Source organism: Pipra filicauda, unplaced genomic scaffold, assembly GCF_003945595.2.
Source record: "Pipra filicauda isolate LSUMZ 115617 unplaced genomic scaffold, ASM394559v2 scaffold939_size48705_pilon, whole genome shotgun sequence".
Taxonomy (NCBI): domain Eukaryota; kingdom Metazoa; phylum Chordata; class Aves; order Passeriformes; family Pipridae; genus Pipra; species Pipra filicauda.
The window spans coordinates 15001-31631 of record NW_024105130.1 but is presented as its reverse complement, the minus strand read 5'-3'; the positions used below and the strand labels follow the sequence as shown (position 1 = coordinate 31631).

The 16631-nt window shown below is 47.7% G+C and overlaps 1 protein-coding gene across 1 annotated transcript; it reads left to right on the top strand.

Moving 5' to 3' along the window:
• The first annotated feature begins 12335 nt into the window (after positions 1–12335).
• HOXC10 (homeobox C10) lies at positions 12336–16516 on the top strand. The gene is made up of 2 exons (XM_027718206.2): positions 12336–13125; positions 16239–16516. Exons 1-2 carry the CDS (start codon positions 12342–12344, stop codon positions 16514–16516), a joined length of 1062 nt encoding a protein of 353 aa, XP_027574007.2. The 5' UTR covers positions 12336–12341.
• Positions 16517–16631: the final 115 nt, after the last annotated feature.

Sequence of the window (16631 nt, the reverse complement as noted above, 5' to 3'; positions counted from 1 at the left end):
ACATCTTTTGAGATCCCCTCTGCTGGTGAAGTGTCCGTGTCTCGAGGAGGAACAGTGGCGAGCGTGGGTTTGCCCTTTGCGTCGACAAAGCAACCTCAAAAGTTTAAGCCTTTTCATATTTGTATGTCTGGGGCAGTGCTGAGTAACAAAAGGAGAGAGATTTTCTTTCAGTTCCCGATTCAAGGACTTGAATTCCATGAACGTTTAATTTAACTTTTTTTTTTTTTTCCTTTTTGCTTTCTGTCTTTTTTTTTTTTTTTTCCCCCCGAACAGGTTGGGATTCCTTTTATTTTTGCCTTTTTTTTTTTTTTTTTTTTTTTACATATTATTATATTATTATTTTTTTATTGTTATTATTATCCTTTAGGCTCCCCTGTCCGTTTGAATAAATCGCGGTGCTGTGTTACCACCACGGTGATTTCAGTCTGCAGCTGTGTTATCACAAGAGCGGCCAAAGTCTCCCTGTAGGATCAAATCACTTCGTGTGGGGTGAGTGTGTGTGTGTGTGTGTGTGTGAAGGACACACGGACATGTGTGACATGTGTGTCCTCCCGTGTGCGTGTGCACATTCACGCCCTCTTCTAAGAAAAATCAATATTTCCACCTCCTCCACCTAAAAATATATATATATATATACGCAGATCTATGGAAGTGTGTGCGTATATATCCATTATATCCATCTATGAGTTTTCTCATTTCTACATTTGGAGTCGGGAGTTGGCGGGGGAAGGAAGGGGAATCCAGGCAAAAAAAAAAACAAAAATACGTTTGCAATCGCTGCCTCGGAAGTGGTTTGTATATATATAAATTTCGTAGTGGTTTGATTTGATTTGATTTTTTTTTTTCTTTTTTCCGGAAAAAAAAAAAAAAAAAAAAAAGGGAGACGAAGAACAAGAGGGGGAAAAAAAATATCCTGAAAAAGACTAATAATTAAAAATAAAAAAATTTCTTTGTGTATGTAAAGTGAGTCCCCGGGACACTCTGTGAAATTCTGTGGCAAATAAAGACATTGCAAGCTGTTCTACATTATGATTTTATTTGACCATTTTATTAGAATTTCCCCTCTTAAAAGCCTCTTTGCGGTCATTGTGGTGTGGGTTTCTTCCCTCGGAGTTTAAATACCTGAATGCATATCAGAAATCTCATCATCCATATTCATGGCGCTCGCTGCAATCTGCTCGAGCAGGGCCGGGATTAATCGGAAACCTCCACCTTGGAGCCCACGTTTGGTGGGGAGTTCATTGTATTCAGCGGCGAACTGAAATTTATAGGATTTTTCTTGGCCCAGTAATCCTCCTCTGAATTTGGCTCCAGATGTCTTTCGCTGTTTTCCGGTTGTAGTTAATCTCTTTTTTTTTTTTTTTTTTCTTTCTTCTTTTTTTTTTTTTTTTTTTTTTTTTTTTTTTTTTTTTTTTTTGTGTTCGCGAGAACGAGTCATCAGCCTCCTTTAAAAAAAAAAAAAAAAATAAATAAAAAATCAGAAATGAACGAAACTCGAATTCCACGAGCTGCGTTTCCGCGAGCCGAGGATCCCTCATACCCCGCGCGGCACAAATGCAAAGTCAAGTCCTTAAATTCCTGCTTAAGGAAAACAAGTTCAACTCCCAGGCCCGGGGCAGAAAGTGATTTTTTTTTCTTTTCCTCCCCCCCCTTCTTTTGCACAATTGACTTTTCCTCGCAGTGGACGCGACGTTGGTGGAGGACAAAGGAGCGCCGGAGCTGCCGGTGGTGACGCGGTGCATGAATTTGGTGTAAATAGCGCAATTTCGGGGGTATTTTTTTGTCTTTGGGGGCAGGGGGAAGGGTTTTTACGTTCGAGGTTTCCCATGTAGGTTCTCTCCCGCTTTCTGATGCGATTGTGCACGTGGAGGAGGTCGGGGAGGGGGCGCGATAAACCCCCCCCAGCAGCCAAGAAAACAGCACGTTATTATGTTATATTCCCATCCAGCCAGCGTGTTCCTGTAAAATTCTCATCCTTGCTTTTAAAGACGACCCTGTCGAATGAAAAAAAAAAAAAAAGAAGAAAAAAAAAAACCAAACAAAAAGAAAACCCTTTGATGGTGTCTTCTGATTTTATTTGACAACGGTAGAGGGGGGGGAAAAATTTGATAAACCCGCAAAAATGCTCCTCGTTTGCACCATCCCGACACCCCCTCACACCCCCCCCCCCCGCGATTAAATCCAAACCGACTTCAAGCTTTCGTGATAGACCCGTCCTGGTTACGCCACGAGATGAGCTTGAAAGGATGTTAAGAGGGATGTTTCTCATTAAAAGAGTGGGAAAGGGAAGGGGGAAAAAAAAAAAAAAAAAAAGCCTGTGGATGGCAAAACGCTCCTTTATTTTCTTTTATTTATTTTTGCGAAGACCGAGAGCCTGAAAGGACGCTTGTCCCGGGCCTAAAACCTCGCCTAAGATTTATATTCAATAAACCAGGCGTGAGGAGGGGGAATTTTTCTCTTGTTTTTTTTGCGGGTGAAGGAGCAAAATAGACAAGCTGAAGAAGCTCGGAGCCATCTTCCCGGCAGATGGAGCGGCGCGGCCAGACCCGCCTGAGGAGGGGGCTTCTCCTCCAAAAAACACCCCAGAAAAGCACCTTTCTTTAATGAGTGTTTGCCGAACCTTCCCAAGGTTAGGAAAAGCCAAGAGAGGTGCAATAAGGTGAATATCGGGAGGTCAGAAGCGGCAGTTAATGCTCCGTAACAGCAGCGGCTGTCCGGACAAAAGCGCCCAGTCTAGACATTGTAATAAAGACTGCAGCACTAAACAGCTTAATTTTTCTTAATTACCCCGTCTGGCTAAAAGGAAAAGACTTCCGCAGTAAATAGTAAACAAATAAGGGAGTCTTGCCCAGGGAATTTTTTTTTTCTTCTCCCCCCTCTTCTCTCTCTCCCCCCTCCTTCCCTTTCTCTCCCCCCCCTCCTTTTCCAAGGCTCCAGTTCAACTGCAGCACAATGAAACTGTAGGCCTAGTTCAAAGTTTTCGCGAGCTAAAATGGAATGCCAGTTGTAAAATCCAAGTTTATAGACCATGTGGGGCTTTACAGCAGCATTAAGCATCAGTGCCATGTAGGAAAAGGGCTGTTAATGTTCTGGGGAGGGAGGGGAGAGGGAGAAGGGGGAGTCCGGGGGGCACCGAGGATGCTTTGGGTACCACAACGGGGGAGCGGAGGAGCAGAGCAGGGTCGGGACACTCGTGTCTGGCCAGCGAGCACCTCCCCGGAGGGTGAGGGCGCGCCGAGGGTCCTGCTCCCATTGAAACGCCAAAAAAAAACCCCCCAAAAAAGCCAAAAATTGTCCTTTTCCGAGGGACGCAGGGGTGGGAGCGAGACCCACAGGAAGAAAAATGTGAATATATGATGTCTTTGAACTTCAATAAAGTCAAGTCCATCACCTTTAACCTTTTTGTAATAAAGCGGAATCAGAGAGGGGGTCGCGGCTCCGCGGCCGCCCCGCCCCCAGGGAGCCCCGGCAGGGGGGTCGGCCCGGGGGGGACCCCCACATTTTTCCCCTGGAAAAAAACAAAACCAAACCAAAACAACCAACCGAAGCCCCCCACCCTCGAATTTTGAGCCCCGCGTGGCGTTTATGGCGTTTAATATTTAACTCGGCCGCGCAGCATTTAATGCATCTTCGGAGCGGGTTTAACACACACGGCGCACACGCTTTATTATTGTTATAAAGCTTTTGATATCTTAACGCATGAAGAGTTTTTATAACTTTGTTTGGCGTAAAAGTTTTACAAGTTTTTCCTTTTTTTTTTTTCTTTTTTACTCTTTTTTTTTTTTTTTTTTTTTTTTGTTTTTTTTTAAATTCCCACCACGCGTTTTTGGCTTTTCCATCAACTTTATCCCTAACCTTGGATGTCCATCACAACAAAGCCGCCCTCATAGGCTGGGAAGCTCGCTCTGGGCTCTGCGTTAATGACACCCAGACTAATTACAAAAGGCCTTTCCATGTGACGTACAAACACACCAAGCCAACCTGTTTCCTATCGCTCCCTGCATTTCATACACAACATATTGGAAGCAGCTCTGGGTGACTTTGTTGTGAAATATTGCAGAGCGGGAAGGAGGAGAGGGCCCGGCTTCTAATTGGCTTCTTGAGGGATAATAATGTTCACTTATGTTGGCTTCTAGACAAAGAAAATTAATTCTTAAAAAAATAAAAGAGAAGGAAAAGAAAAAGAAAAGGAAGAAGAAAGGGAGAAAGGAAAGGGAAGAAAAGGAAAGGAAAGGAAAGGAAAGGAAAGGAAAGGAAAGGAAAGGAAAGGAAAGGAAAGGAAAGGACAAAAACTAAAGAAAAAAAGTGGAGAAAATAAGAAAGGAAAAAGAGAAAAGAAATTAAAAGGAAAGGAAGAAGGAAAGAAAGGAAGGAAGGAAGGAAGAAAGAAAGAAGAAAGAAAGAGACAAAGAAAGAAAGAGAGAAAGAAACAAAGAAAGAAGGAAGGAAGGAAGGAAGGAAGGAAGGAAGAAAGAAAGAAAGAAAGAAAGGAAAAAAAGAAATGAAACATAAAAGAAAGGAAAGAGAAAAGGAAGGAAAGGGGGAAAATAAAGAGGAAAAAAGGTAAAAAGAAGACCAAAAAGAAGCCTGTCTGGGGTGGGGGATCTCTGGGTGCTGCAAACGCTGGATTTTTGTGCCCCGAGGTTCTCGCTGTGCTGGCCGGGGCCGCTCACACCCGCACCCACCCGCACCCACCGCACCCACCCCACGGCCCCGCTCGGCCTCTCGCGAAGGCGCCGGGCCGGGAACGCGAAACCTCGAGCGGGTGAGAAGGCGAAACCTCCTCGGCGGCGGAAAAACGCCCCTCAGCAGCCGCCCAGCTCCGCCAGAGCCGCGCACAAAGGCCGCGGGGGCACAGCGAGCCCGGCGGGCGAGGCCACCGATCCTCGCGGCTTCGACGGTCGAGCCTGGGCCGGGGCCGGGCTTGGGAACCGGGATTGGGAACCGGGATTTGAGAGTCGGGATTGGGAGCCGGGACTGGGAGCCGGGATTGGGAACCGGGATTGAGAGCCGGGATTGGGAACCGGGATTGAGAGCCAGGACTGGGAACCGGGATTGGGAGCCGGGACTGGGAGCAGGGATTGGGAACCGGGATTGAGAGCCGGGATTGGGAGCCGGGATTGGGAGCCGGGACTGGGAGCCGGGACTGGGAACCGGGATTGAGAGCCGGGACTGGGAACCGGGATTGAGAGCCGGGACTGGGAACCGGGATTGGGAGCCGGGACTGGGAGCAGGGATTGGGAACCGGGATTGAGAGCCGGGATTGGGAGCTGGGATTGGGAGCCGGGATTGGGAGCCGGGATTGGGAGCCGGGACTGGGAACCGGGATTGGGAACCGGGATTGGGAGCAGGGATTGGGAGCCGGGATTGGGAGCCGGGATTGGGAGCCGGGATTGGGAACCGGGATTGGGAGCCGGGATTTGGCAACAGCGAAGAAGGAAAAAAAAAAAACCAAACCAAACCAGTGGGTTTTGGTGAGAGGAGCGGGCTGGACCATCAATCCTCGCCCGCGCATCCCGCGGGTGAAGCCGTTTATTTGTGGCCGAGGAAGTTTTCTGGGAGCGATCGTGGCTCCCGGAGGAGGAAAACGGGGCCGGGGCCGGGCGAGGAGCGACCCCCCGAGTCCCGGAGCCCTCGGCCGGGGGACCCCGGTGGGCCAGAACCTCGGCGAAAAGGCGATTCAATTGGTTTCTCCCGAAGCACCGAAAGGGGGGGAACCGGTGGCAAATTTGCCGCTGAAATATTGGAAAGCCCCCGGCGAAAAAGGAGGAGGGAGGGGAAGGGAGGGAGTTGAGGGGAAGAGGGAGAGAAACTTTGGGGAAGGAACTGTGGATTTGAGGCAAAAGCGCTTTGCCAGCTGGCGATTCAGTTTTTAAGCCTCTTTATCCCCCCCCCTCCCCCAAAATATGAAGAGACTCCTAAAAGTGACTCGAGCCGCGAAATAAATAGGCGTGCAGAAATAAATAAGACCCCATAGATAGAGAATAAATAAATAAATAAATAAATAAATAAATAAATAAATAAATAAATAAATAAATAAATAAATAAATATTAGACCCACCTATACAAATACACCTCAAAACCAAAACTCCCCCAAGATAATTAGACTCTTAGAGATGCGCAGAACCCCCTAAAAGAGCACCATAAAAATAAATAAGCCTCCTTCCCCCCCCCCCAAAAAAAAATCAACCAAAGAAATAAATAACCCCCCAAAAAGGAGACGCGAGGAGGGGAGGGGGGAAGCTCAGGGCGAAGGGAATATATTAAAAATGTGACTTTATGGGATTTTTGCCCCAAAATGGCGGCTCATTTAGGCCCGGCTCATCCGCCTCTGCTCCAAGCTGGGGGCTCGAGGGATGCTCAGCACATGTGAGATGGAAGCACGTCCCTCTGCTTTTGATAACTCCGAAATTACAACATGAAACCGCGGGAATGTGGTTTGCAACCTCAGAAGGCTTTTTTTTTTTTTTTTTTAATCGCGATTGCGGAATTAGGCCGGAACATTTGGCTGAGGGAATCCCATAAAAAACTTCAGTTTGGGGCGGAAAAAAAAAAAAAAAGGAGAGAGAGAGAGAGGGGGGGAGGAAGACTTAATGTAAACATTACAATTGTTTATGTGCTACAAGTAGCAAAGTAAATTCGTTCGTTTTAATTGTGAAAAAGAGGCCTAATTCCTGCCTTTGAATCAAGTGATAGAAAATCTGCGGCCTCTGCTCTAAAGATGCGCCTGATCTAAACCGTATGTGTGGGGGGGGAAAGAGCTGCAGCTCTTCGGGGTTCGCGAGGAGCTTGTGAGTAAAAACTCGGGAGATACTCGAGGTTCTCTCTCAGGGCCGCAGGTACGGGAGAGGTTTTTTTAAAAATTTAAAACAAAAAACCCTACATTTTTTTCCAAAAAAATGAAATTATCCCCTCACGATTCTGAACCTCCGCGCTGGGTTCAGAAGGTCGAGATCCCGAAATTTCGGCAGACGCAGCAAAATAAAAAGCTCAGGCTTTATCTCCGCCATCTCCAAGCCGGAGGTGTGAAATCCGTATTTATTGGGAATTCTTTTTTCCCCTCCAACCGCCTCTTTTTCTTTCTCCAGGAGAGACGGGAGTGTTAACGGCCGGTGCTCTCCAGATTCTGTTAAAATTGTCATTGGAACAATAATGTTTATTTTGAGGCCCCTCCTCAAAGGCGCCTGTGAAATTATCGGCGTTTTAACCAAGTTCCAGAGAAATCATTTTCCTATCGTCATGTGTGAAAAATAGGGACTCGTTGAGGGGTGCTCGTCGCTCGCGGGGCAGACCCACATTGGAACACGCCCGGCAGTGTGCGCAATGTTGGTCAACTGTTGCAACATCGTTACCTCTTCGCCTCTCATCGCCTCGGGCGCAACGCCACATTCTCTCCGCTGGTTTTTTTTAAAGTTTTATAAAAAAGACTCCAAAAAAAAAAAAAAAATCCACATTTTCCCGTCAACCGCTCGGTTGATTTTTGCAGCTTAAAACTCGCGACTTAAAAAAAAAAAAATAGAGTAAACCAACTTAAATTTTGCAATAATCCACATTCCCGGATCTCCCACCCGGATTTCTGCAACCCTGCTAGAAAGAAAAAATAATCTGTTTTTTTTTTCTTTCTGTTTCTTCTTTCTTTTTTTTTTGTTTGTTTTTTTTTTTTTTTTTTTTTTGGAAGGCGCGCGGGTAATATTTGAGTTCGTTAACGCCGTCGGAAAATTAAAGGAAACATTTCGGGGCTGAATAAACTCCTCGGAAATCCCCGTGTCACGTCGCCGCGCTCTGTCACCCCTCGCTCTCCCTTCCCTATGAATTTACACTTCCCAAATTTCGCCTCCGCGATCAAAGGGGGGAAAAAAGGAAAAGGGTCCCAAACTCCAGCCAGGACTTGGGTGCTACGCTGGGGGTAGAAAAACTCGAAGAGCGTTTTCAATCCCACCTCGAGGAACATAATATCATTCCATAATTCTTCGACTTAAGTTACTCAGAGAGAAGGAAGCGGGGTAAGAGGGATTGTAAAGTTTGATAGATTTCTTGTGGTGATAGTTTACAGTTTCTAAGCCAACATATAAAGGCGTGGGTTTTATTTTTGCATCGCTGTTATTGTACTCCAGTGTACTTTGTCATAAATCAGAATTATTTCCGCTACAACATTGGGGGCACAACACCGGGCAGAAATACAAATTTAAGGTAATCATTAAAGTGTTGCTACCAAATACTTCCTCGGAGCGAAAATGAATGTTTCGTCATAAAAACGTACGGAAAACTTGGTTAAAAATACAATGGGCAGAAGAAGGCGCTTTCTCCACATAACTCACGGTTAAATAATTAGATTGAAAAGGGGGACAGGTAAAATATTCCGGGGAAGTCCGAGAGATGCTTTGTCTTGGAAATCGTAGACATTTATATACTCCTGGGGGTGACGGGCACGAGAGGGGAGGGGGGGTTTTGGCATCTCCTCTCCCCCCTCGTCGCCGCTCCACGACTTTCCCGGCCGCTGTTTTGGGCAGGTTTTGGGGCGATCGCGGTGTCCGGGGCCTTGGGGACAACGAGAGGACGCGGGGACACCCCCCCCTCTCTCCAAACCCCCTTCCCGGGCCAGGAGAGAACAAGGAAGGGCAACCCCCCCCCACACACACACACCCAGGTTTTTTGGCTCGTTGGTCTCGGAGTTCATTGGCCAAACCCCCCCCCGAAGTGGCCCAGGAAGGGCCGGGTTGAGCCCCGCGGGGGGAGCGGATTCCCGGCCCCGCGTGGGTCGGACGGACGCGGCCGCGGGTCCGGATCCCTCTCCAAGTGTGTAAAATTCCAAATGGGTTATTAAAGTCCTTTAACCGCGGGCGGACTCCCCTTCCTTTTAAGTTTTAATAGCATTTGTTCGTATTTATTTTCCGTAATTAGACTGAAGCATTTTTCCCGACGGGGGTTCCACTTAGGCTGATGAATTTTATTCCTCTTTCCATTAATGACCCATGTTTATCATACTTCTAATTATTTTCAACTTTAAACAATATTCGGTCTCCTGGAGACGCCTCTTGTGCTGCTTCCCAACGTCAACTTCTCCCTTTTTCCTCGGGCCAAAAGCGCATCGCGGTGAAGTTTCGGGATGTATCCAGCTCGTATTTCATGAAAAATCTGATTTTATATTTACTCCTCCCTTCGGTCCCCAAGATGTTGATCAGCAACCGGCGAAAAGAGGCTCGAAACTCTTCAGACATTCGCACCGGCAGCTCGTGCTGGCAAAACCCGGTCAACAAAACGCCCGCGAACGGTGTAAATCTTTATTTTATGCTCGCAACGTTTACACATTCATAAAAGATGAGGTTTCCAGCACCGTTTTTTCCCCCCTCTCTCCACCAAACTGGATGGGGGAGTTTGGCTGTGGATGCTCCCGTGGAGCGCCCGGGTCTCTTTGGAGAGGCAAAATTCAGATTATTTAATGGCACGTTTGATGTGCTCCCTGCGATTCTTCTCCTTCGGCAGCAGCAACGCCGGAATAAGGGGGGAAAAAAGGGAAAAAATCGGGAAAACCTGTTTAATCTGGAGGCGGACAATGCAGGAAACTACGAGGTCAAATTTTGGTGTCCCCCAAAAAAGCACACGCGTGGCTGTTCGACCGAGCAGCGTAAATTATTGGGCCGCCACATCAGCTGCAAAAATAAAGTAGAAAATGGGGGGGGGGGAATAAAAAAAAAATCAAACCTGGGAGGGAGGAGAAAAAAAAAAAAAAAGCGCAATATACTAAAAAATTGCACTGGGCTTTAATTTCATCACCTATAAATGAGAAAATATTGGCTCCCCGCACTAAAGTTTTATTCTTTGCTTATAAATATTATGTGGAATTTTCGTTGGATATCATAAAACCGAACGATTTCTATCAAACTGTTTTAAAAAGACCTATGCAGATAACACAAATAGAGGCAATAAAGTCGCAAATAGCTTTCCAGGGGGAACCAAATGGCGTCTGAAGGCTCCGAAAGCTTTTCCCGGGCTGGGGAAGGGGCACCCAGGAATTAGGAACACGCACTTTTAGGCTTTTTCGGCCTAAGACGTAGAAATTTGTCGCGCTTGAGGCGGAGAGAAGACCCGCAAAGCCCCGGAAAGTTCAGGCGAGGGGAATTTTACAGCCCTGCTTTGGAAAATCTTTGGGAAAACAGCTTTGCAGACGTGAGAATATTTAAGTAGGACTTTGCTCTAAACCGTTACAAATCACCCCAAACGGTCAAGTTCCACTTTCTCTGTCCCAATGTACTTTTTTCTCCCCCTAGCCCTTCCTTTTTTTTTTTTCTTCTTTTTCTTCCCTCCCCTCCATTTTATTTTTCCATTTCTTTTGTCCTTTCTTTTGCTTTTCTCCCTTATTTTTTCTTTCTTTTTTTTTTCTTTCTTCTTATTCTCCCCCCCGCTTTCTTTTTTTTTTCTTTTTTTCTTTTTTTTTTTAAAGGAAAGGTGGCGTTTTCTTTTTGTTTCCCTTGAAAGTGACTCTGAACCCGTGTCTTTCTAACCGTAATGATCTTGAAATTCCCGACTATCTCCCATTTTATTTATTTATCCGCCAGTCTCCTGAGCCAACGTTTCACCCAAAACCAGAGTTCACCCCCAACCACTGCACCGCGCCGGTGGAAAATGATGGGAGAAGCCCATCGATCTTAATTACGACACGACTTCGAAATAATAAAGAAAATAAAGTTGAGGGGGGGGAGGAGGGCACGATAACCACGGAGGTGCAAATTCCCGACCTATTCGAGGCACCAAAATCTCGCTCGGAGGTTTAAAATTGAAAAGAAAACAACAACTTGAGGGAATCGCGCCACTAAAACAGGAGCGGGGGAAATATTGGAGAGAAAAGTAACTTTGCTCGCGAAACCGCTGCAGGAAAAAAAATGAAAAAATCGAATAAAACGCCAGCGAAGCCACAAAGTTTCAGCGTGCAAAGGTGTTTATTTGAGTGATATCAGAGAGTCCCGGGTTGGAGGGTTGTGTTTTGGGGTTTTTCCCCCCCTCCAGTAGATAATTCCCGAAGAGAAAGAGGGAGCAGACGGAGACAGACGGACAGACGGGAGCAAACCCACCACGCCAGCGCTCCCTTGCAGTTCTCCAGCTGAAAGTTGCTGGCTTTTCCCAAATCCGACCCCTTGTTTCCCCCTCCACGAGGATTTTTTCCCCCCTCTCTCTCTCTCCGCGCACACCACACATGCCATCTTAGCCCAGAAACTTCAGACAGTTGGGGAATGAAAAGTGGATAATTAAAAAAAGCTGTTTTCGCAGAGGCGGGGAAGTCGAAGCTGCTTTGCTGCGGGGAAAGGAAGGGGAAAAAAAAAAAACATATAAAAAAAATGAAAAGTAGGATTTCACCGTCTTTTTCTTCATTAAAAAAGCTGCTGGGGAAATATCCAACCTGCTCCGAGGAGCTTCGGGGTTTCGGGAAAAGCCTGCCCGGAGGGGCTTTGAATTATTCCCCAATTTTCTCCCTCCCCCCCCGCCCTTCTTCTCCTCTCCCATCTTTCTCGAAACGGCAAAAGCAAAGCACGTCCCCCCAAACCCCATCCAGCCCCCCTTTCCCATCGCCAAAATCATTTTAATGAGAATAAAATCGCGGCCAAGAAGCGGCGGCGCCGCAGCCGGTTGAGCCCCGAGCTCGCCCGTGCCCAGCCTTGGCTCGGGAGGGGGAGGAAGGAGCAGCCGAGCGGAGGAAGGAGAAGGGGAGGAGGAGGAGGGAAGGGAAGCAACAATTAAAAAAATCTCCGCGTTTTTTGGGGCGTAAAAAGAGGATTTTTGAGGCGGCAGCGGCAGAGGGAGAAAAAAAGGGCGAGGGACGTTAATTTTTTTTTTTTAAAATTTAATTTCTATTTTACCCGTTTCTCGCTGAATTTTTAAAAGACGCATATCGGGGTGGATTTTTTTTAATTTTTTTTTTTTTTTTTTTTAAATCGTCTTTATTTTTTTTTTTGGTCCCCTTCTTTTTTTTTTTTTTTTTTTTTTTTTTTTTTTTTTCCTTTGCCCCTCGGCCACGCGCGGCCCCGTTGGTAAACAAACGGGCGGGAGGGGAGCCGGGGCGCAGGGGCTCTGCCTTTGTTCAACGTGAAGGTCCCGGCCCGGCGCGGGCAGATGTCGCTGTTGCTCCACGATGCCGCTCCCCGGTCGCGACAACTTGACCCCCGTGACGTCGTCCCCGTCTGAATCATCAAGGCCATTTTCAATCCTCATTGGCCTGGGCATCACGTGGGGGGGTGGAGGGGGGGAGAGCGATGCGTGGATAATTATGGTGCTTGATATTTTTTCCCCCTAAAAAAAAGATGTCAGCCCCTGGCTGGAGTATTCCTCCTTAAAAACCCTCTCTGAAAATGTCATGTCCCAACAATGTGACTTCCAACTCGTTTTTGATGGACTCGTTGGCCGGTACCTGTAGAGGGGAGAATTATTCCTCCAGCCAAGGGATGTACATGCAGCCTGGGAGCGATTTCAGCTGCGGAGTCATGAGGAACTGTGGAATTATCCCGTCTCTTTCCAAAAGGGACGAGGTGAATAGCGCTACCTTGTCTCTCAGCACCTATCCATCTTACCTTTCTCAGCTAGACACTTGGTGTGACCCCAAAAATACGTACAGGATCGAGCAACCTGTTGCGAGACAGCTCCCCTCCTGCTCCTTCCCGACCAATGTCAAGGAAGAGAATGTTTGCTGTATGTATAACGCTGAGAAAAGGGCCAAAAGTGCCCCCGAGCCAGCCCTCTACCCCAACCAAATGCCTGAGTCCTGCCTAAATGACCATGAAGTGCCCGTTCCTAGCTACTACCGAGCGAGCCAAGGTTACCCCTCCATGGAGAAGACGTCAAACTGCAGCAATCCAAATGAGTTTGAGGCAAGTTTTGAATCCAGGGCGAGCCTGAACCCAAGGAACGAGCATCTGGAACCGGCACCGCCGCCTCCTCCACCTCCGCCGCCGCCCCCGGTGGCTAAAGTGAGTTTCCCCGAAAACACAAAAACAGATAATGCTCAGAACACGTCCACGAGCGACATTAAAACAGAAAAAAGCGCCCCCGCGCCCAAAATAAGTCCTTCGGACGCAGAGAAGGAGCTGAATAAAACCACTGACACCAGCACTGACAATTCTGACAATGAGGCGAAAGGTAAGGCAATCATTCATTTTTCGGGAGCTAATTTCGGCAATTAGTGATCATCCAGGGCTGAGAAGAAGCGGGGGTGATGGGAACGTGCAGTCCTGTGCTCTCTGCCCAGGCAACTTCTCCCGCGGAAATTGGGCGTCGAAATGTTCTGTGTTGTTGCTGCCCTTCGGGGGGAAAGATATTCCTCTTAAAATGTTCGGAGGGGGGGTTGTTAAATATATGTATATACGTATATGATGCGAGAACAGGGAGCAGAGAGCTGCGGGAGAGCTCGCTGTTTATGTGGAAAAAAAATCTGCTTTATTATGAAAAAAAAAAAAAAGGAGAGAGATAAAAATTGGTCTTTGCAATCCCGGCTGCAAACGCAAAGAGGTGACGTGGGTTCGCTTTGAAATCGCAGAGACTCGGGGTTTATTCGCCGGGGGGGGGGTTGTTGGGGAGGGGGTGTTGTGTTTTTTAAGGCGGATGAACCCCGATTTTTAACCACCCCCCCTTTCATATCGCTTTCTATGCAAATGCTTCATTGCCGCGCGCGAAGGGAAATTTTGTCTTCTTTGGCTTTTGCTCGGTGTTAAAAGTGCGGCGGGAGGGGGGGGGAGGGAGAAAAAAAAAATGAAAATGAAAACGCGTGGGGTGGAATTTGCAGCTTCCCAAGCTCCAGGCGGGAGCTGCGGCTCCTTTTCAGGGCTGGGAAGCTCGTGGGGAGACTCGGGGAGAGGGGGGAAGAAAAAAAAAAAAAAAGCTTTTTTAATTTTTTTTTTTTTTTTTTTTTTTTTTTTTAATTCCTGGCGGATTGAGGTCTCGTTTGCGGAGGCAAAAAAATGTTTCTGTGTGTCGAGCAGATGTTTTAAGTTTGGCATTTTCCGAACCGAGGCTTTCATTTGGGAGCGTTTTTTATTCTCGCTGGAGGGAACGAGGCGCGTTGGCTCGGAAATCCGCGCGGCCGCGAATATTCGGGTTCGTTCCTCCCCTCTGCTTTCGAGGCTCGGGGGCTTCGGGGGCTTCTGGCGGGTCGAGGAGTCGCGGGTCTTGGGAAGGGCTGGATTGAATTTCCCGAGCGAAAAAGTTGCTGGCGAAGGCGGCTCGGGCTCCGAGCGGCGCCTTGCAGGGTTCGCCTGTGGAATGTGGATTAAAATCTGCGCCGTGTGCCAGAGGCTGGGCTATAATTAGGGCTCCGCAGCAGAAACCTGGCCCGGGGGCTCTGCCGGGGGATGTTCGCGCGGGAGGGTCGTGTGCGGACCCCCACGCACACGCCTCGGGTCTGTGGCACCAACAAAACCTGTCCTCTGGCGTTCCTCCCCCGAAAATTGGCCTTGATGAAAGCAGAACCCAGAAACACTTTATTCTTCTCCCCCCATCGCACACACGCACATACACCTTTAGGGTTTTTTAATTATTATTTTCCTTTTCTTTTCCTTTTTTTTTTTTTTTTTTTTTTTTTCTGAAATCCCGTCCCTCTCTGTCAGAGGGAAATGAGATTATTAGCGGACAGCGCAGCCACAATTCCACACGCGCACAACAAAGGGAAAAAAAAAAAGGCAAAGTCAAGGTTATCAAAACCCCTGCAAACTTAATCTGCGACAAAGCGCCTTCAATGCCCACGCCAAGAGAGGTTTTGGTGGGAGTTAAGCCGAAAGAAAGGTTATTTCGGGTTGGATTTGCGATATGGGCGGAAATGAAAAAAAGATAAATAAAGACAAAGGGTTTCTTTCACTTCGGATGTTAAATTTAAAATGGATGCGCGGAGAAAGACGGCACTTCCCAGGTTTGGGGAGATATTTTTGCGATTTAAAAGGTATTTCCTGTCGTTTGAGGTGGTTTCAAATGGTCGGAGACAATTTGGGGCGGATTTTTGTTCCTTTCTATTTCTGTCGCTTCGTTTCAAAACCTTTGCTAGCTCCAATTTTCGTTTGTGCCGAACCCGATTTTTTTTGTTGCTCTGCGGAAGGTGAGAGACCTTTCTCGCGTCTCTCAAGCATTTGGGGGAGGGCGGGAGCGCTTCAAGGGGATTTCCAAGGTTTGGGAGCATTCAAGGTTTTCGGCGAACGCCAAAACCCCACTCGGGGTAAAATTCTGAAGGTGCCTTTGGCTAAATCGAGGTTTTTTTCCTCTGAATTTCCCCAATTCGGTGCCGAGGAGCCGCTGCAAGCGCGGGGGTCGCTTTGCTCTTTGCTCCAGTTTAGGCTCCAACATCGACCGGCCGCTGGAGCGCCGGGAGCTCCTCATGACCAAATTCAAAGCCCAAGTATTCGCTGGTGTTTATTTACGTACGTGTGAAATACGTTTGCCTTCCCAAAGCGTGTTCGGGTGCGGATCCGGGCGGGTGCGGGGAGCCTGAGAAGGGTCTGGGGGGGTCACAATCACCTCCCAATTTACCTATTTGTGCCCACGCGGCTCAGAAAAGGCAAATGTATTTCATGCAACCCCCGGCTCGCCAAAAATATACTCGACGGAAAAGGCTGCTCGGGTGGAGGGGGCGGAAAAATTAATTCCTTTCCCCCCACAAATGACACTTTCAGCCTCTGAGGTTCCTTTAAAAAGCCCGGAGAAGCGATGGGGCTTTTCCTGGGGGTGACAAAGGGTGGCTGGGGGAAAGCCCCCCGAAATACGCATCGCTGAGCGCGGAGGATTGTCCAGCAGCGGGATTTTAAGCCCGAAGAGATCCATCCCGTGATATTCCGCGGCCCCCGGCGCTGCCGGGGAGGTGGAGGTGCGCGCTGCTACCACCGCTTTACTCGCAGGCACCGACTGGTTGAAATCACCCCCCTTTTACCTCCTCCAAACCTGCTCTGCCCTCCCTAAAAACCCCGCAGGAGAGCCAGGCGGCCCAGCTCCTTTTTTTTTTATTTTTTATTTATTTATTTATATATATTTTTTTTTTAATTTTGCCCAGAGGCAAACCACTTCCCCTTTTTTTTAAAAAAAAAAAAAAAAAAAAGAAAAAAAAAAGATAATAAAATTTTCAATCTCTATCTATTTGTAATTATTCTTTCCCCCCCCACACACGCTCTTTTTCTCCCCCTCCCACAACGAAGCCGCTCTGCCAACCGATGCAATCGGGTAAGTTGCCTTTCCCATGCCGCGGATAACTTATGTAACGATGTTATTTTTAACAGAGGATATAAAGGCAGAAAACACTACAGGAAATTGGCTGACAGCAAAGAGCGGAAGAAAGAAAAGGTGTCCTTACACCAAGCACCAGACGCTGGAGCTGGAGAAGGAATTCTTGTTCAATATGTACTTGACCCGTGAGCGCCGCCTGGAGATTAGTAAGAGCATAAACCTGACAGACAGACAAGTCAAAATCTGGTTTCAGAACCGCAGGATGAAACTCAAGAAAATGAACAGGGAGAACCGAATCCGCGAACTGACTTCCAATTTTAATTTCACCTGAGCGAGCTCCGGGCCCCCCCCCCGCGCCCCCCGTGCGGGCTGAGGGGAGACAGGGAGGAAAAAAAAAAAAAAAACCCCCCAAAACCCACCCAGCCCCCGGGAATTTTAGGGGGGGG

Excerpts from the sequence above, each read along its gene's own strand:
- HOXC10 (XM_027718206.2), top strand. The coding sequence starts at position 12,342 with ATGTCATGTCCCAACAATGTGACTTCCAACTCGTTTTTGATGGACTCG. Across the intron at positions 13,126-16,238 it reads TTCTGACAATGAGGCGAAAG|AGGATATAAAGGCAGAAAAC; the intron begins GTAAGGCAATCA and ends TATTTTTAACAG.